General features: G+C 33.2%; 1 protein-coding gene across 1 annotated transcript; it reads right to left on the minus strand.

Moving 5' to 3' along the window:
• Positions 1-9,766: 9,766 nt before the first annotated feature.
• LOC143055855 (ubiA prenyltransferase domain-containing protein 1-like) lies at positions 9,767-11,077 on the minus strand. The gene has a single exon (XM_076228906.1). The coding sequence runs from the start codon at positions 10,959-10,961 to the stop codon at positions 9,984-9,986; it is 978 nt and encodes a 325-aa protein (XP_076085021.1). The 5' UTR covers positions 10,962-11,077; the 3' UTR covers positions 9,767-9,983.
• Between the last annotated feature and the right edge of the window lie 6,612 nt (positions 11,078-17,689).

The following is a 17,689-nucleotide window of genomic DNA, read 5'->3' on the forward strand; positions in this document are numbered from 1 at the left end:
GAGCGGTTATAAATAACTAAATAAGAAAAAAAAGTGTCTACAGAATTATTGATTATTACTCAGTGTATCAGCATTATTTTTGAAATTTGCATTTATGTATAGTTCTCAGAATAGGTTGTAGACAAGGTTTATCCGATGCATTCTGTTTTTTATTACAAATTTATTCATTAATTAGTCAGATTTAAATGTAACTGCATAAACTCTACAAGTGTTAACTAATTCGCCATTTCAAAATCTGTAGGATTATGGGTAATTTCATTGTTTTTACCCCAAAGTGTTAATTAAGATATCATGTAAGTGAACCAAAACAGTTTCGTGGACGCTTATGCAAATATTTCCCAGAATGCATTTAATTCTACACGGGCAAATTTTCCTGAAAGTTGTCAATTCTTTTTTTTTAACAAAACTTTGTTAATGAAACTGTTAGATTACAAAAGAAATTTGTTCAGATAGAATTAGAAAATCTATAGTAAAAATCCTGAATCAAGTTGCTTTACCATGTCAAAATAGGTTTAAATTTTATAAATTTTGTTGCTCCCAGAATTTTATTTAAGAGAAACATACATGTTTATATAGTTGTTACTATATATGCCAACTATCCATTCGAAACTCAGATTCTGGCTGATAATTTTAATTTGCATAGGAGTAAAGTATTTTGAATCTTTGCAGTATTATAATAACTTCCATGAAATGCAGGTCAAATTCAACTCATTGCTGCAGAAATTACAGTTCAAGAGTAAAAGTTATGCCCCTTGTATTGTCTTGGAAGGTTACAATTGGAGGTTTCATTAAACTAATATTGCATTGATCTAATATCAATCTTGAAAGTGGGAAATTTCCTCGACTCAATTGGCTTATTTTCGCTAATTTCGCAATTTTATTAAAACTGCGAAAATATCCCATTGCATAAGTTTGTTTTTAGAGAAGCTCAGTATCATAGATAAAAATAATGAAAAATGAAAACTAACCAATTGCTGGAGTATTGGTTAACATATGTGGTGTTTATTGTAATAGACTATTTTCATATTACTGACCTCCTTTAAGTCAGCAGTTTAGAATTTTTCAACAGTTAAATTTTTACTATGTTGTTAAACATTCTGGTAAGAGCAACTAAAAAATATTGCTTACAATTGGTAAATTTTAGGGGGAAATTAACTGTTTTTTGTTTTTTATACACTACAAAATCATGGGAAAATTAATTAATTAATTTTTCCATAAGTTGCATCAGTTGTCATCTTGATTTTACTTCTTTCAGTTGCTCTTTCTTGACCTAGTACCAGAATGTTCTACCACAGAAAAGGTAACCTGTTGAAAAATTATATACTCCAGAGTCAAAAGTCGGTTACATAAACATAGTCTATTCATGTTACCTTTCTACATCTATTCTCTTCAAATTAAAGTCTTTCATGTTATAATTATGCACAAATATTTTAATGCTTGTTAGCTATAAAAGGTAAAGGTTTAACCAGAGATATTATTTATATATATCAAATTATGTATATGATATTAATATGTTTTTATATATTATGTATGTTGTCTACAAATATTGTTTTTGTTTTTAAAGCCTTGGTGGCTTAAATATATATTGATCTGAAAGGTCTATTATCAAATAAAGCTGTAAGGAAAGAACTTCAGATTTTAGTTAATTAATATATTGTTTTGTGAAAAGTCTCCAAAATCTTTTATCTTACTTATATTTAATATAAGTTTTGTTTATACAAACAAGAGTATAATTAATATCTGGTGAAAGATGCTGACATCATTGATACTTTTAACATCATTGACCACCTGTTTTAGCTTGAGAATATTTTCTATGGTATTTGACACTTTGAGGTTATGGAGTCTCAACAGGGAAACATTAATCTTTTTCTAATCAGATATAATTTTGTCACAAGCAATTACTCTTGGTGAGGAAATGCAGAGTATGAAAACAGATCTTATAAATTTATTGCACAGCAATTAGTATATCATTCTGAAGGCCAAGTGAGGTCAGTCTCCTCCTCTATATGATTGACATACCCAATCTGTGTTTGAAGCCATATGCATGGTCTTTGTATAATCACTGTCTAGGTTCATAGCAGTCTGACTAGTTGATATAGTTTAAAGAGCTTTTATTTAATTTGTGTACAACTGTTTGAGTGTTCATCTGTCAGTTGGGCAATTAATTATTTTTTGGATTTAAATGTATTAATTTGATGATTGTTATATAGTTTAATCATGACAAGTTCTCAATTTTATCGAATTTTGGTCCTGTCTAAAGATTTTGTGCAGAGTTATAGTCCTTTAACTTAGAAAATTCTCTCAAATATTCAGTTTTCCACACTTTTTTTCATCATACTTGAATATATTGATTTGTTGATTGGTTTATAGTTTAATCATGACAAGTTCTCAATTTTATCGAATTTTGGTCCTGTCTAATGATTTTGTGCAGAGTTATGGTCCTTTAACTTAGAAAATTCTCTCAAATATTCAGTTTTCCTCACTATTTTTATACGACCGCAAATTTTGAAAAAATTTTCGTCGTATATTGCTATCACGTTGGCGTCTGCGTCGTCGTCGTCGTCGTCGTCGTCGTCCGGCGTCCGAATACTTTTAGTTTTCGCACTCTAACTTTAGTAAAAGTGAATAGAAATCTATGAAATTTTAACACAAGGTTTATGACCATAAAAGGAAGGTTGGTATTGATTTTGGGAGTTTTGGTCCTAACATTTTAGGAATAAGGGGCCAAAAAGGGCCCAAATAAGCATTTTCTTGGTTTTCGCACCATAACTTTAGTTTAAGTTAATAGAAATCTATGAAATTTTGACACAAGGTTTATGACCACAAAAGAAAGATTGGGATTGATTTTGGGAGTTTTGGTTTCAATAGTTTAGGAATAAGGGGCCAATAAAGGGCCCAAATAAGCATTTTTCTTGGTTTTTGCACAATAACCTTAGGTTAAGTAAATGGAAATCTATGAAATTTAAACACAATGTTTATGACCACAAAAGGAAGGTTGGTATTTATTTTGGGAGTTTAGGACCCAACAGATTAGGAATTAGGGGCCAAAAAGGGACCCAAATAAGCATTTTTCTTGGTTTTCGCACTATAATGTTAGTATAAGTAAATACAAATCTATGAAATTTAAACACAAGGCTTATGACCATAAAAGGAAGGTTGGTATTGATTTTGGGAGTTTTGGTCCCAACAGTTTAGGAAAAAGGGGCCCAAAGGGTCCAAAATTAAACTTTGTTTGATTTCATCAAAATTGAATAATTGGGGTTCTTTGATATGCCGAATCTAACTGTATATGTAGATTCTCAACTTTTGGTCCCGTTTTCAAATTGGTCTACATTAAGGTCCAAAGGGTCCAAAATTAAACTTAGTTTGATTTTGACAAAAAATGAATCGGTTGGGTTCTTTGATATGTTGAATCTAAAAATGTACTTAGATTCTTGATTATTGAAGTTTTTTGGTCCAGTTTTCAAATTGGTCTACATTAAGGTCCAAAGGGTCCAAAATTAAACTTTGTTTGATTTCATCAAAAATTGAATCCTTGGGGTTCTTTGATATGCCAAATCTAACTGTGTATGTAGATTCTTCATTTTTGGTCCTGTTTTCAAATTTCAAATTCTACATTAAAGTCCAAAGGGTCCAAAATTAAACTAAGTTTGATTTTAACAAAAATTGAATTCTTGGGCCTCTTTGATATGCTGAATCTAAACATGTACTTAGATTTTTGATTATGGGCCCAGTTTTCAAGTTGGTCCAAATCAGGATCTAAAATTATTATATTAAGTATTGTGCAATAGCAAGTCTTTTCAATTGCACAGTATTGTGCAATGGCAAGAAATATCTAATTGCACAATATTGTGAAATAGCAAATTTTTTTTTAATTAGAGTTATCTTTCTTTGTCCAGAATAGTAAGCAAGAAATATCCTATTTGTGCAATAGCAAGAATTTTTTTTAATTGGAGTTATCTTTCTTTGTCCAGAATCAACTTAAATCTTTGTTATATACAATATACAATGTATATACACTTTTTACTACCAACTGATAAATTTAAATAATCTTTACCATTCAGTGATAACAAGCAGTTTTTTTACATCTTAATATTTTATGATGTATTTAAATGAGTAGTTATTGTTGCAAACTCCATTAGAAATTTGAATTGATATCAGTTTTGAAAAAGGGAAACGGGGATGTGAAAAAAAAGGGGGGGGGGGTTAAATTTTTCTCATTTCAGATTTCATAAATAAAAAATTTCTTCAAACATTTTTTTGAGAGGATTAATATTCAACAGCATAGTGATTTGCTCAAAGGCAAAAAAAACCTTTTAAGTTCATTAGACCACATTCATTCTGTGTCAGAAACCTATGCTGTGTCAACTATTTAATTTTAGATTTAAAAAGTTTGAAGAAGAAATCTTTAATTGATTTGTAAAATCTTGGCATTTGTTTTGTGTAAAAAAAAACCATGTAATGTCAAAAATTTGATCACAATCCAAATTCAGAGCTGTATCATGCTTGAATGTTTTGTCCATACTTGCCCCAACTGTTCAGGGTTCGACCTCTGCGGTCGTATAAAGCTGCGCCCTGCGGAGCACCTGGTTCATCATACTTGAATATATTGATTTATTGATTGGTTTATAGTTTAATCATGACAAGTTCTCAATTTTATCGAATTTTGGTCCTGTCTAATGATTTTGTGCAGAGTTATGGTCCTTTAACTTAGAAAATTCTCTCAAATATTCAGTTTTCCTCACTATTTTTCATCATACTTGAATATATTGATTTATTGATTGGTTTATAGTTTAATCATGACAAGTTCTCAATTTTATCGAATTTTGGTCCTGTCTAATGATTTTGTGCAGAGTTATGGTCCTTTAACTTAGAAAATTCTCTCAAATATTCAGTTTTCCTCACTATTTTTCATCATGCTTGAATATATTGATTTGTTGATTGGTATATAGTTTTATCATGACAAGTTACAGATCAATATCAAATTTTGGTCCTGTCTAATGATTTTGTGCAGAGGTATGGTCCTTGTACTTAGAAAATTCACTCAAATATTCCCTTTTCCTCACTTTTTATACGACTGCAAAATTTTTTGGGAGTTCGTATAGTGCTATGATGTTGTTGTCTGCGTTTGTCGTCTGAAGACACATTTGGTTTCCAGACAATAACTTTGGTCTTTAAAAGTGCAAACACAAACACTTGATGAAGGTAATTTTACCTTAGACTGCAAGACAAATATTTGCCTCCTTTGGATATTTATTGTTTGGAAATCTGAATCTGACAATTAACAATCATTCTGTGAGTATTGCCTAGTGTTTATGAGGAGTCAAGTGTTTGTGTTTGCACTTCTTGTGTTTTAGAGGAGTAAATATGTTGTTTTGTGCATCTCTGGTGTTTGTGTTTTAAAGGAGTCAAGCTGTTGTTTTTGCACTTCTGGTGTCTATATGAGTCACAATGTCGTTTTTGCACTTCTGGTGTTTTAGAGGAGTCAAGCTGTTGTTTTTGCCCTTATTTTGTTTTAGAGGAGTCAAGTGTTTGTGTTAGCACTACTGGTGTTTTAGAGGAGTCAAGCTATTGTTTTTGCACTTCTGGTGTCTATATGAGTCACAATGTCGTTTTAGCACTTCTGGTGTTTTAGAGGAGTCAAGCTGTTGTTTTTGCCCTTATGTTGTTTTAGATGAGTCAATTGTTTGTGTTAGCACTACTGGTGTTTTAGAGGAGTCAAGCTGTTGTTTTTGCACTTCTGGTGTTTTAGAGGAGTCAATCTGTTGTTTTTGCACTTCTGGTGTTTGAGAGTTTTTAAGTGTTTGTACTACTGGAGTCTTTAATGAGTCAAGCTGTTGTTTTTGCAATTCTGGTGTTTGAGAAATGTCAAGTGTTTGGACTACTGGTGTTTTTAAGGAGTTAAGCTGTTGTTTTTGCACTTCTGATGTTTTAGAGAAGTCAAATGTTGTTTTTGCACTTCTGGTGTTTTAGAGGAGTAAATCTGTTGTTTGTGCACTTCTGGTGTTTTAGAGGAGTCAAGCTGTTGTGTTTGCACTGCTGGTGTTTAAGAAGAGTCAAGTGTTTGTGTTTGCACTTCTTGTGTTGTAGAGGAGTCAAGTGTTTGTGTTTGCTCCTCTGGTGTTTAAGAGGAGTCAAATGTTTGTGTTTGCACCTCTGGTGTTTCAGAGGAGTCAAATGTTTGTGTTTGCTCCTTTGGTGTTTAAGAGAAGTCAAATGTTTTTGTTTGTACCTCTAGTGTTTTAGATGAGTCAAGTGTTTGTGTTTGCACCTCCAGTGTTGTAGAGCAGTCAAGTGTTTGTGTTTGCACCTCTAGTGTTTCAGAGGAGTCAAGTGTTTGTGTTTGCACCTTTAGTGTTTGAGAGGAGTCAAACTGTTGTGTTTGCCCTGATGTTGTATGAGAGGAGTCAAGTGTTTCTGTTGGCACTACTGGTGTTTAAGAGGAGTCAAATGTTTGTGTTTGCACCTCTGGTGTTTCAGAGGAGTCAAATGTTTGTGTTTGCAACTCTGGGTTTTTAGAGGACTTAACAAGTTGTGTTTCGCTACTGGTGTTTTAGAAAAGAAAACCTGTTGTTTGTGCACTGCTGGTGTTTCAGAAGAGTCAAACTGTTGTGTGTGTACTGCTGGTGTTTAAGAAGAGTCAAGTGTTTGTGTTTGCACTTCTTGTGTTGTAGAGGAGTCAAGTGTTTTTGTTTGCTCCTCTGGTGTTGAAGAGGAGTCAAATGTTTGTGTTTGCACCTCTGGTGTTTCAGAAAAGTCAAATGTTTTTGTTTGTACCTCTAGTGTTTTAGATGAGTCAAGTGTTTGTGTTTGCACCTCTAGTGTTTCAGAGGAGTCAAGAGTTTTTGTTTGCACCTCTAGTGTTTCAGAGGAGTCAAGTGTTTGTGTTTGCACCTCTAGTGTTTCAGAGGAGTCAAGAGTTTTTGTTTGCACCTCTAGTGTTTCAGAGGAGTCAAGTGTTTGTGTTTGCACCTCTAGTGTTTATGTTTGCACCTGTAGTGTTTTAGATAAGTCAAGTGTTTTGTTTGCACCTCTAGTGTTTTAGATGAGTCAAGTGTTTATGTTTGCACCTCTTGTGTTTTAGAGGATCAAAGTGTTGGTTTTTGCTCTTCTGGTGTTTAAGAAAAGTCAAGTGTTTGTGTTTGCACCTCTTGTGTTGTAGAGGAGTCAAATGTTTATGTTTGCACTGCTAGTGTTTTAAAGGATTCAAGTGTTTGTGTTTTCACCTCTAGCGTTTTAGAGGAGTCATGTTTTTGCACCTCTAGTGTTTCAGAGGATTCAAGTGTTTGTGTTTGCACCTCTTGTGTTTTAGAGGAGTGAAGCTGTTGTGTTTGCATATTTGGTGTTTTAGAGGTTTTGCACTACTGGTGTTTTTGATGAGTCAATCTGTTGTTTTTGCATTTCTGGTGTTTTAGAGGAGTCTAGCTGTTGTATTTTAGAGCAGACAAGCGTTTGTGTTTGCACCTCCAGTGTTTTAGAGGAGTCAAGAGTTTGTGTCTACACCTCTGGTGTTTTAGAGGAGTCAAGTGGTTGTTTTTGCACTTGTTGTGTTTTAGAGGAGTAAAGCTGTTGTGTTTGGTATGGTCTGTTGTACTGTCCAATATTTTTGTTTGCCAAGTTGCAACAATTGTCAAGACATAAACATTTTGGTTTCCACACAAAATATCAGGCTGCTTCTGTAATTTTTGTCTTGCCTTTTGGTCCCAGTATGCTAGACATAGGGATTGCTAACTGGCGGTGTGAAGTAAATTATTTATATAATCCTTCATATTTCAAAAGGTAGAAGAATTGGATGCTTCATACTTAATATTCAAATACCAGCAATAGTTATCCTATTACTCTAAATTTATAAGTGAAAATTTCCTGTGACCAAACAATTTTTTTTTAATGGTTACACTTAACTTGAATATAAGGTCAAGGGCAAAAGATATAAATTAAAATAATAGTACAAAAGCTCATAATTTTTAATAAATTAAACGATACATTCAATAAACAATACACGTCAGTTCTGGGAAAACAGTACTTACATAAAAAACTTCACACATAAAAATAAATTCTCTGTAAATTTATATAAGGTACATGTATCAATAAAATGTTCATACAATCTTAAAGGCAAACAAAAAAATATATGACTGAAGTGTTAATGTAACCTGCCACCGGAACAAACCTAATTAATTATAATGCCTGCCCTTACACATTTTATGTAAATTTTAAGTAATACACCATTTGTGTCCAGACATTTAAAGTCAAACATCCTTAAATTACAGAACATTTTACAAGACAGTCTATGTAACCAGGTAATATATATAAATATTTTTTTTTACACAACTGACAGAAAGCAATTGCAAGTGTATATATTTTTGGGGCCTTATTTGAAATTAATACACTCAGCAAATTGTTACATGGTACAATGTGGTACAAGCCCTACAAGGATCACAACAATGCTTGAAGTGGGTCTCATTGGGGTCTAAGCGTGACGCGGGATTGCCAATTTTTGTAAGCGTGACACGTGAAAGTCAAATAATTGTGTCGTGAAAACGGGAAATGAAGTCTAGCGGGACCCGGGATAACAAAAAAATGAGAATTGCTTACGTAAATAGTGTAAGCGGGATACGGAAATCTGACAAAACAGTAAGTCGCATCCGGGATCGGAACCCCCCCATGAGACCCCCCTTGAAATGCGTCACCATGTTGATATATCAAACAAGGGAGAATGAAACAAAAAATCTGGATGGTGATCATGGTGATTAGGAGATTAAAATATAAGAAAAGTTCACATACAGAAAGAAATCTTATATAATTAAGAGACAGCTTCTTACATGATGTCCTATATTTTATAATATGTTTGTATTTATGTTTGTACAAAAAATGTATATGACATGCACATGTACATGTTTCAGATTAAAGGACTTTTATAAAGCTAGGTACACAGTCATGAATGTTAAATGATTGAATAAAAAATATGATTTAGTTTTGTTTTTTTAAGGAATGGAAAATACAAACATTATCATGATTATCATGATTATTGGTTATAAGATACTGAATATAATTAAATCCATAAACCAAAACAAATCAACAGTATTTCATGATCATGCATTGAATTATATATGAACATGATAAATACAAACCAATGTTTTACTCTCAGACATGTCAGTTTGAATAACAAGTGTCTTCATTTACTCATACAAATAAGCAGAATAGTTTTTGAATTATGCATGGTAAAAACAATGTGACTAATATATATCTACATATATCACGTATATTAAAATAGACTCCAATGTATTGTACCTGTCAATGCCTGCTGTATATAATTTTCAAAGAGCCCTAATATCAAATTTGTCTCTTTGCCACAGACTTGCATGTAGATGCTGTCCCCCTTTAAATATAGACTACATGTACAATGTATGTGTACAAAATGTAACACTCTTGTTTTAACATTTTTAACTCTCATGGAATTGTTAAAAAAATTGTCATGCTTAACTGACATTTAAAAACAATTTAATAAGCATGATATTGTCTGTTCAATGGTCGGGTTGTTGTCTCTTTGACACATTCCCCATTTCCATTCTCAATTTCATGATCATTAATGATTTAATCATATAAAACTTGTGTAAACTTTATATTTAACAAATAATAATTTGTCTACTTGTAACATTCTCAGATTCTTAAATCAATAGCATCAAACGTAACCAATTTTACTTTCCATTACACACAGTTACATGAACATTTATACATCTTGCACAATACAAAAATAAAATACCAGAAATAAAATACCAGAAATAAAATACAAGAAATTTGTATTAAGAACTAATGTACAAAATGATGCTGATATTTTAAATAAATATGTCTCTGAAACAATGTTTTTTGTAATGATGGATGTTATGATAATGCTTATTAATTGTATGTACATGTACATTTGTATGTGTTCCTGTATTCCATTAATTTATAACAACAAAAATTACATTTCCTAATTGTTAGATTATCTAAAGGTTTTGAAACACAGATCTATCTGCTAAAGCAATGCCCAATATGAAAAGTATTCCCATCAACAAGTTAAGTTTGGCAATATCATGTGGCAGTCTTTGGAGATTTCCTTTCATGTATTCTCTTTCAAGATTAAAAGCTTGAAATATACAAAGCAACGGCAAGAAAATCCATTTTGAAATGTTCATTCCCATCACAGCAATAATGATAAATGGAATAAAAAGCAATGCTGTGAATAACAGATATGATCCAGTCTTTCCAAGTAGGATTGCCAGAGTCACTATTCCTGCTCTGTGATCTGAATCCATGTCTCTCACATTGTTTGAATGTAAAATTGCCTCCGTGTTCAAAGCTAAAGGTATTGCATATAACATTGGCACTAATGATAAATGACCACACTGTGATAAATAGGCAAAGAGTACAGAAAGTGGTCCAAATGTAAATATAATTAGTATGTCTCCAAGAGCAATATATTTCAATCCAAACCCTCCTGTATATAAGAAACTACTGGAGAGTCCGCCAAAGTACACAAGTGCCAAATGTTCCATTCGAGCCGATGTTGTAAGTGTTAATATGAGGAACCCTATACAACCAAATAAATAAAATATAGCTCCAAGTCTGGCAACATCTTGTGGCGACAAAATCATGTCTACAAGTGTCCGATCATCTGATGATTTTGTGTCTATACCTTGGATGAAATCATAATAGGTATTTACAAGGTTTCCTGCCGCGTGTATTGACAAAGCAGTTAAACAAGCTATAACGAATGAGACGAAACTAAAGTCTCCTGTGGATTTGTATGCTAATGTACTCCCCAACGCTACTGGTGTAAAACTTGCAGTGAAAGACCATGGTCTTAAGGCTGCAACATATTTTTTACATTCAAGTATCAAATTTTGTTTAGAAAACAATGCCCGTCGTTCTTTATCACCGGCATAGGAAACCGCTCCATTGGCTTCGTTTTCTTTGGGTTTCATTACGGTCTTAGAAGAAAAATGCTTACGAAATGAATAGTTCCAACACTGATTTATTATTTCATCAAAGTCATTTTAGACCTCCGCATGCTACTTTCGTTTTCATTCTAATAAGCGCTTGAAAGATTTTAAAAGGGTCTCACTAATTAGAGACAAGAAACATCGAAAAGCGACAAGAAGCGACAAAAAGAATAATTTTAGCGACAAGAAGACTATTTACCGACAAGTATTAAAATTACTTATTTCAAATAAATATTAAAAAAATAGGTAGTGGCTATTTTGCCGGCTCTGACAAAACAGCATCTTATGTGCTATTTTGCCGGTGTCCTATAGCCATTCTTCCCCCATGCCAATTTTCCCGGGGGGAAAATCTGGATCGATCCAATATTTCCCCCCGGAAAAATTGGCATGATCCAACTTTTCCCCCTCAGCGTTTTAGGGAGAAAACGAGGATCAGGCCAATTTTTCCCCCTTTGCGGCATGAGAAGCTAGTTTATCCCCTTGTAATATAACATCGGCGACGTCAGTTAGAAATATTTATCCTAATAAAAGAATATTATCTTTTTTTATTAGTTTTGCGCTACCAAATCTTCATCATATTCATATACATTTGATATGTATTTATATATACGTACATGTTATATTCATACACACGAAGAAATAATAAATAATAATAATGAAAATTTATAAAGCGCCCTATATAAAAAATAAAAATTACTCTAAGGCGCTGTACATACACATGGTAATTAGAAACAAATCAATGCCAATATTAACATAAAACATAAAAAATACATCGTGTCAGATTCAAATATTGAAATAAAAATTGCCTACCATAAACTAAAAGGTCAATACGAAATACATGTTAAGACAAAGAATTAAAAATTAACAATATAGGCTAAAAGCATGCAGAACAAGCAAAAACTCTAAAACGAAATACAAAGAGTAAAAAAGCCCGTAAAAGAGAAAAGAATTCAATCTAATTAAAAAGCAATGCGATAAAAACGAGTTTTTAGCTGTGATTTAAAACACTCTAGGGACTTGCATTGTCTTAAACTGTTCGGGAGATTGTTCCATAGAGATGCCACTGCCCAATCAAATTGTCTTTCACCGTACGTCTTCGTCCTCACTTTTGGAACGGTGAGTAGTTTTGTGGAACGCAAAGATCGGTTTGGCACGTGTAGATTGACTAGTTCCCGAATGTAAGCAGGGTCAATGTCATTCAAATCGCAGTACACATACGTCAGTATTTTGTATTGTGGTCTATATTGGACGGGTAACCAATGTAAAACAGCAAGTATCGGTGTAATATGTTCATGTTTTTTTGTCCTGAACATTTTTTTGTCCAAAGAACATTCTGATGTGGCGATCAAATCCATTCTTTTTTTGTGAACCCTTGGTTTCGTTGACTAAATGAATACAATTACTTTAACCACTTCTGGTCAGTTTGAAGATTTTCCCCTGGACAGATGTCTTTGATGTCTCCGACATAATATGGTGAAATGACTTTACATGCATATGATAAATCATGTTTGTACCACAAAGTAAAATAACCCATCAAAGACATTAATAGAGAAAAATACTCGTCGCCTGAAAGATTTCATTCAGGAGAAGAGGTCCGATAAGGATGAATTTCATCAAATCCAGAGGAGATATGTTCACCCTCTCCAACCAGCATGGGAGACGTGGAAGCACAGAACTACCCCCATTAGTGTGAGCTGTTCAAGGTCTACAAATATATCCCGCCTGCCCTTAAGGTGCATAGGATCGACCACGATCCAGCACTAATGATACAAATATCCACCGAAGTTACACTGACGTGGTAGTAAGTAGTTAAAGGCCACCGTACGGCCTCCAACATTGAAAAAAAAACCATTTAGTCGGCTATTAAATCCCCCGACCATTAAAATTTGAAGAAAAAAATCAAACAAAACTTACGGCCTTATTAATAACAAAATAATTTACGAAAAATAAACTGGACTGACATGAACTATGAACAACAACCACTGAACTACATGTTCCTGGCTTTGGAATGGGCATTGGCACATAAACAATGTGGTGGCCATAAACTCAACCCTCCCCAATGAACCCAACCTAGGACAGCACACTACAATAAAAAACTGTAAAATATCAGTTGCAATTGGCTTCCCAAAAAATGTTGGTACGGTGCACAATAATCACTAAGTCTTACATAAAAACAATAGACACAAATTAAAGCACTTAAATAAAAGTACTCGCAGTTACTGAAAGCTTTTTCAAAGCAAGTGAAAATGTAGACGGACTAGTGGACATAGACAGACTGGTGAATATGAAATCAGACGGGTGAATATGTAGACAGACTTATAAACAGACATGCAGTTGAGAATGTACAAAGACTAGGGGAAATAAAAAAAAAAAGACAAATTAGTTGACACAAAGACAGACTGATAAACCTGTAGACCGACTTGTGTTTATATAAAAGAACTAAAAATTTTATATATATAAATCTTTTTCTAACACTGTTCGGTTTAATTCCAGAACACAGTATACACAGTGAAATCTAGAATATAGGGGGGAATATTGGCATGGGGGAAAAGTGACTATACATATACGTATTGTCAAATTTCCGCGGGGGAAGAATGGCAATGATCCAAAATTTCCCCGGGGGAAATATTGGCTCATGCCAGTCTTTCCCCGGGGGGAAAAACTGGCATGGGGGAAGAATGGCTATATAACACCGGCTCCGGCATAATAGCCTCCTTGGCGCTATTTTGCCGGCTCCGGCAAAATAGCAATTTAAAAAGAGTTTTGCTATTTTGCCGGTCTTATTTCAGATTATTAATCAAGACTTATATATGAAATATATTTTTGAGGAAACTATTGAAGCAAAAATGATATATGTAGCTAGATGTCAATAAAATTTTATTCTTCGCCTTGCCTAGTCTTCGTAGTCGCTCAATGTCTTCAATTTTGGTGAACTGCGCTCATTTAATTACGTACTGTGTTTTTGTTAGATGTATATTATTTGTACAACCATTATTCCGACAGCCCGTTACTCCGACAGCCCATTATTCCGACAATGCATCTGTCTTAAAGGGAAGTAAGCGGCAAGCCGATAAGTTGTAAACAATTTGTTGTGATGAAAAAACATTACTATGTAACACTATGAATAGCAAGAGCAGTAAAAGGAAAGCAAATGCAAGTAACGGAAATGCGTCTAGTGAAACTGAACTTAAAAAGCCGTCAAAAAAACAACAAAAGAAGTCTAAAATCGTAAATAAAGAAGCTATCGGTCCTGTGCCGAACGAGTCGAGTGCACCTAAAACAATGACAAATGTAAACAATTCAAATACAAGTGCAAGTGGTCTATCGCATCAAAATATATTGCAATACAATCCAGACTCCAGTTATTTATCAATTGTGAACCCATCATTACAATATGCACAACAAATGCAATCGTTTCAGCCGTTTCAACGAACACCACATCAACAAATGGTTCAACCCCCCTTTTGTTCTACTCCAAACATGGTACATCCTCCACCAAATTCTTCTCCATCCATGATGTCACAGAGACCAGTGTGGGTTGATGAATTATTCACAAATATGCGTCATATCGAAACAAGGTTAGATAAACTTGATCAAATTGGTATATTAGTGAGCTCTATGAATATGAAAGTTATACAAGTAGAGCAAGAAACAAAATCACTTAGTGAAAGATTTGCAGCTGTTGAAATCTCAACACAATATGTTAGTGACCAATATGAAGACCAAAAAACCAAATGTAACGAACTAAAATCAAGTGTCATCAACATAGAAAAAACTATAAATACCCAACATTCAGATGTCTCGAGCGTTGAAAAAAAAATGACAGCACAGAAAAAAGAAATTGAACAATCATTTGAAAAAATGAAAAACTTGAATGAAAAAATGAGAGAAGATCTCTTAGATACACAAATAAAATCAAATATTGAGAACTTAATTTTTTATAACATTCCTGAAAAAGATGATGAAGATTGTCTAGAAGAATCCTTGATATTCTGTGAAAAAAACTTAAAAATGCCAAATATGCGCGAATCCATCCAGATACTGAAAGCCAATAGAATGGGTAACAAAGGTGAGAGGATCCGTCCAATTCTGGTCAAATTTGGTAGTTTTAAACAGCGTGAGGAAGTGAGAAAAAATGGTAAAAACCTAAAAGACACCAATTTTGGAATTTCAGAACAATTGCCAGGTGAAATACAAAAACGAAGGAAAACTCTACTACCTGAACTTAAAAAACTGCGCGATGAAGGACATAAAGCTGAATTTGTGAGAGACAAGATACATGTTGGTGGCAAAGAATACAAAAAATAGCAGCACACTAGAGGGCAATTTAATAACATTAGATGTCTCAGTTGGAACGTTCATGGTTTATATTCATGTTTTGATGATAATGACTTCCTAAATATGATCAATGAATATGATTTAATTTTTTTATGTGAAACTTGGTTGAGTGATAGCGAAAGGCTTGATATCTCAAATTTCGAAATTTTAACAAGCTTTTCTAGAAAAAAGAATATTGGAGTTAGAAGGGAAGGTGGTATTTCTGTTTACTGCAAACCTTATATTTATAACGGTATTATTGAAGAAAAAATATTAACAAATGGTATTGTTTTAGTGAAACTAAAAAAAGATTTTTTTCATATGCAAGATGACATGTATATATGTTTTGTTTATATTCCACATGAAAGATCGTCATTTTATTGTCGAGCCTTCGACTTTAGTCGAAAAAGCGAGACTGAGCGATCCTACATTCCGTCGTCGTCGGCGTCGTCGTCGTCGTCGTCGGCGGCGTCCACAAATATTCACTCTGTGGTTAAAGTTTTTGAAATTTTAATAACTTTCTTAAACTATACTGAATTTCTACCAAACTTGGACAGAAGCTTGTTTATGATCATAAGAAAGTATCCAGAAGTAAATTTTGTAAAAATAAAATTCCTTTTTTTCCGTATTTTACTTATAAATGGACTTTGTTTTTCTGCGAGGAAACATTACATTCACTCTGTGGTTAAAGTTTTTAAAATTTTAATAACTTTCATAAACTATCCTTGATTTGTACCAAACTTGGACAGAAGCTTGTTTATAATCATAAGATAGTATCAAGAAGAAAATTTTGTAAAAATAAATTTCCACTTTTCCGTATTTTACTTATAAATGGACTTAGTTTTTTTGCCAGAAACAAAACATTCACTCTGTGGTTTAAGTTTTTAAAATTTTTATAATGTTCTTAAACTATCCTGGATTTCTACCAAACTTAGACAGAAGCTTGTTTCTGATCATAAGATATTATTCAGAAGTAAATTTTGTAAAAAAAAATTCACTTTTTCCGTATTTTACTTATCAATGGACTTAGTTTTTCTTCCAGTTAACATTACATACAGTCTGCAGTTAAAGTTTATACAACATTTATTAGATTCATAAACTATCCTGGATTTTTTACCAAACTTGGAAGCTTCTTTCAATCAAAAGACAGTATCGAGAGGGAAATTTTTATTGATGTTTTTCCACATTTTGTTGAGTCTGCGATTAACAGCAAAAGTAGGCGAGACACTGGGTTCCGCGGAACCCTTACGAATTTTTCAATAAATGATTGTGACTTTTTAAATTGTATTGAGAGTATTTTTTTAGAATATTGTAACAAAGGTAGTGTGTTTGTATGCGGCGATTTTAATAGTCGCACTGGTTTATTAAATTAATGATATTTTACCTTCTGATAATCTAGATAGGTACATTGATGTTATGTGGCATGATGAAGTTCCCAATATCCCAACTCGTTGTTCGTTGGATACTACTGCTAACCGATTTGGTAAATTGCTTATACAACTGTGCTATAACACCGGTCTAACAATTTGCAATGGAAGACTTGGAAATGATCGAGATGGAAAATTTACATTTTGTTCACCTAATGGTCGCAGTTTAATTGACTATATGTTAGCTTCACCAAATGATTATGATAAAATTTCAAACTTTGGCATTCTTAATATTAATGAATTTTCAGACCACTCACCCCTTGTGTTTGACGTTGGTATCAAAACTGTTACAGAAGAAAATTTGCCAAAAGTATCCAGCTTTATAAAATGGGAAAAAGATAAAGTGGAAGAATATAAAACTAAGTTGAACTTGCACAAGAACGTTATGACTGAGATTGTTGAAAATTTACAACAAGTTGGTGATGCAAACTCGGCGGCAAAGTCATTAACGGATATTATTTATAATTGTGCGTTTGAGGTGTTCGGTAGTTCAAGATTGACCCATGAAAAGGAATTTAATCAGACAGTAAAACATAATGAGTGGTTCAACCAGAGATGTAAACTTGAGAAAGCTCAGTTCAATTCAGTTCGTAATACCTTTTTACGTAATGGAAATGAAGCAAACAAACAATTATATATACAGGCACGAACAAAATATAACAAGATTAAACGTTCTGCAAAATTTCAATATAAAAAATCGAAAGGTATTGAATTGTGCAAACTGGCAAAAACGGAACCAAAAGCATTTTGGTCAAAAATTAGACGAAAAACCAAATCATCGTGTAAAGTTGATGCGGACAGTATGTACAAGCACTTTAAAGCCGTCTTGGGTGGTGACCAAAAAGAAATATCGTCAGATATTAGAAAATTAATTAACGATCCATATGTGAATAATCTTTCTATTGAAGAACTTGACTGCGCTATCACAGATTTCGAAATTAAAGACGCACTTAAAAACCTTCGAAT

This window comes from Mytilus galloprovincialis, chromosome 13 (genome assembly GCF_965363235.1).
Source record: "Mytilus galloprovincialis chromosome 13, xbMytGall1.hap1.1, whole genome shotgun sequence".
NCBI lineage: Eukaryota > Metazoa > Mollusca > Bivalvia > Mytilida > Mytilidae > Mytilus > Mytilus galloprovincialis.

Coding starts and splice junctions, on each gene's coding strand:
- LOC143055855 (XM_076228906.1), bottom strand. CDS start 10,961: ATGAAACCCAAAGAAAACGAAGCCAATGGAGCGGTTTCCTATGCCGGT.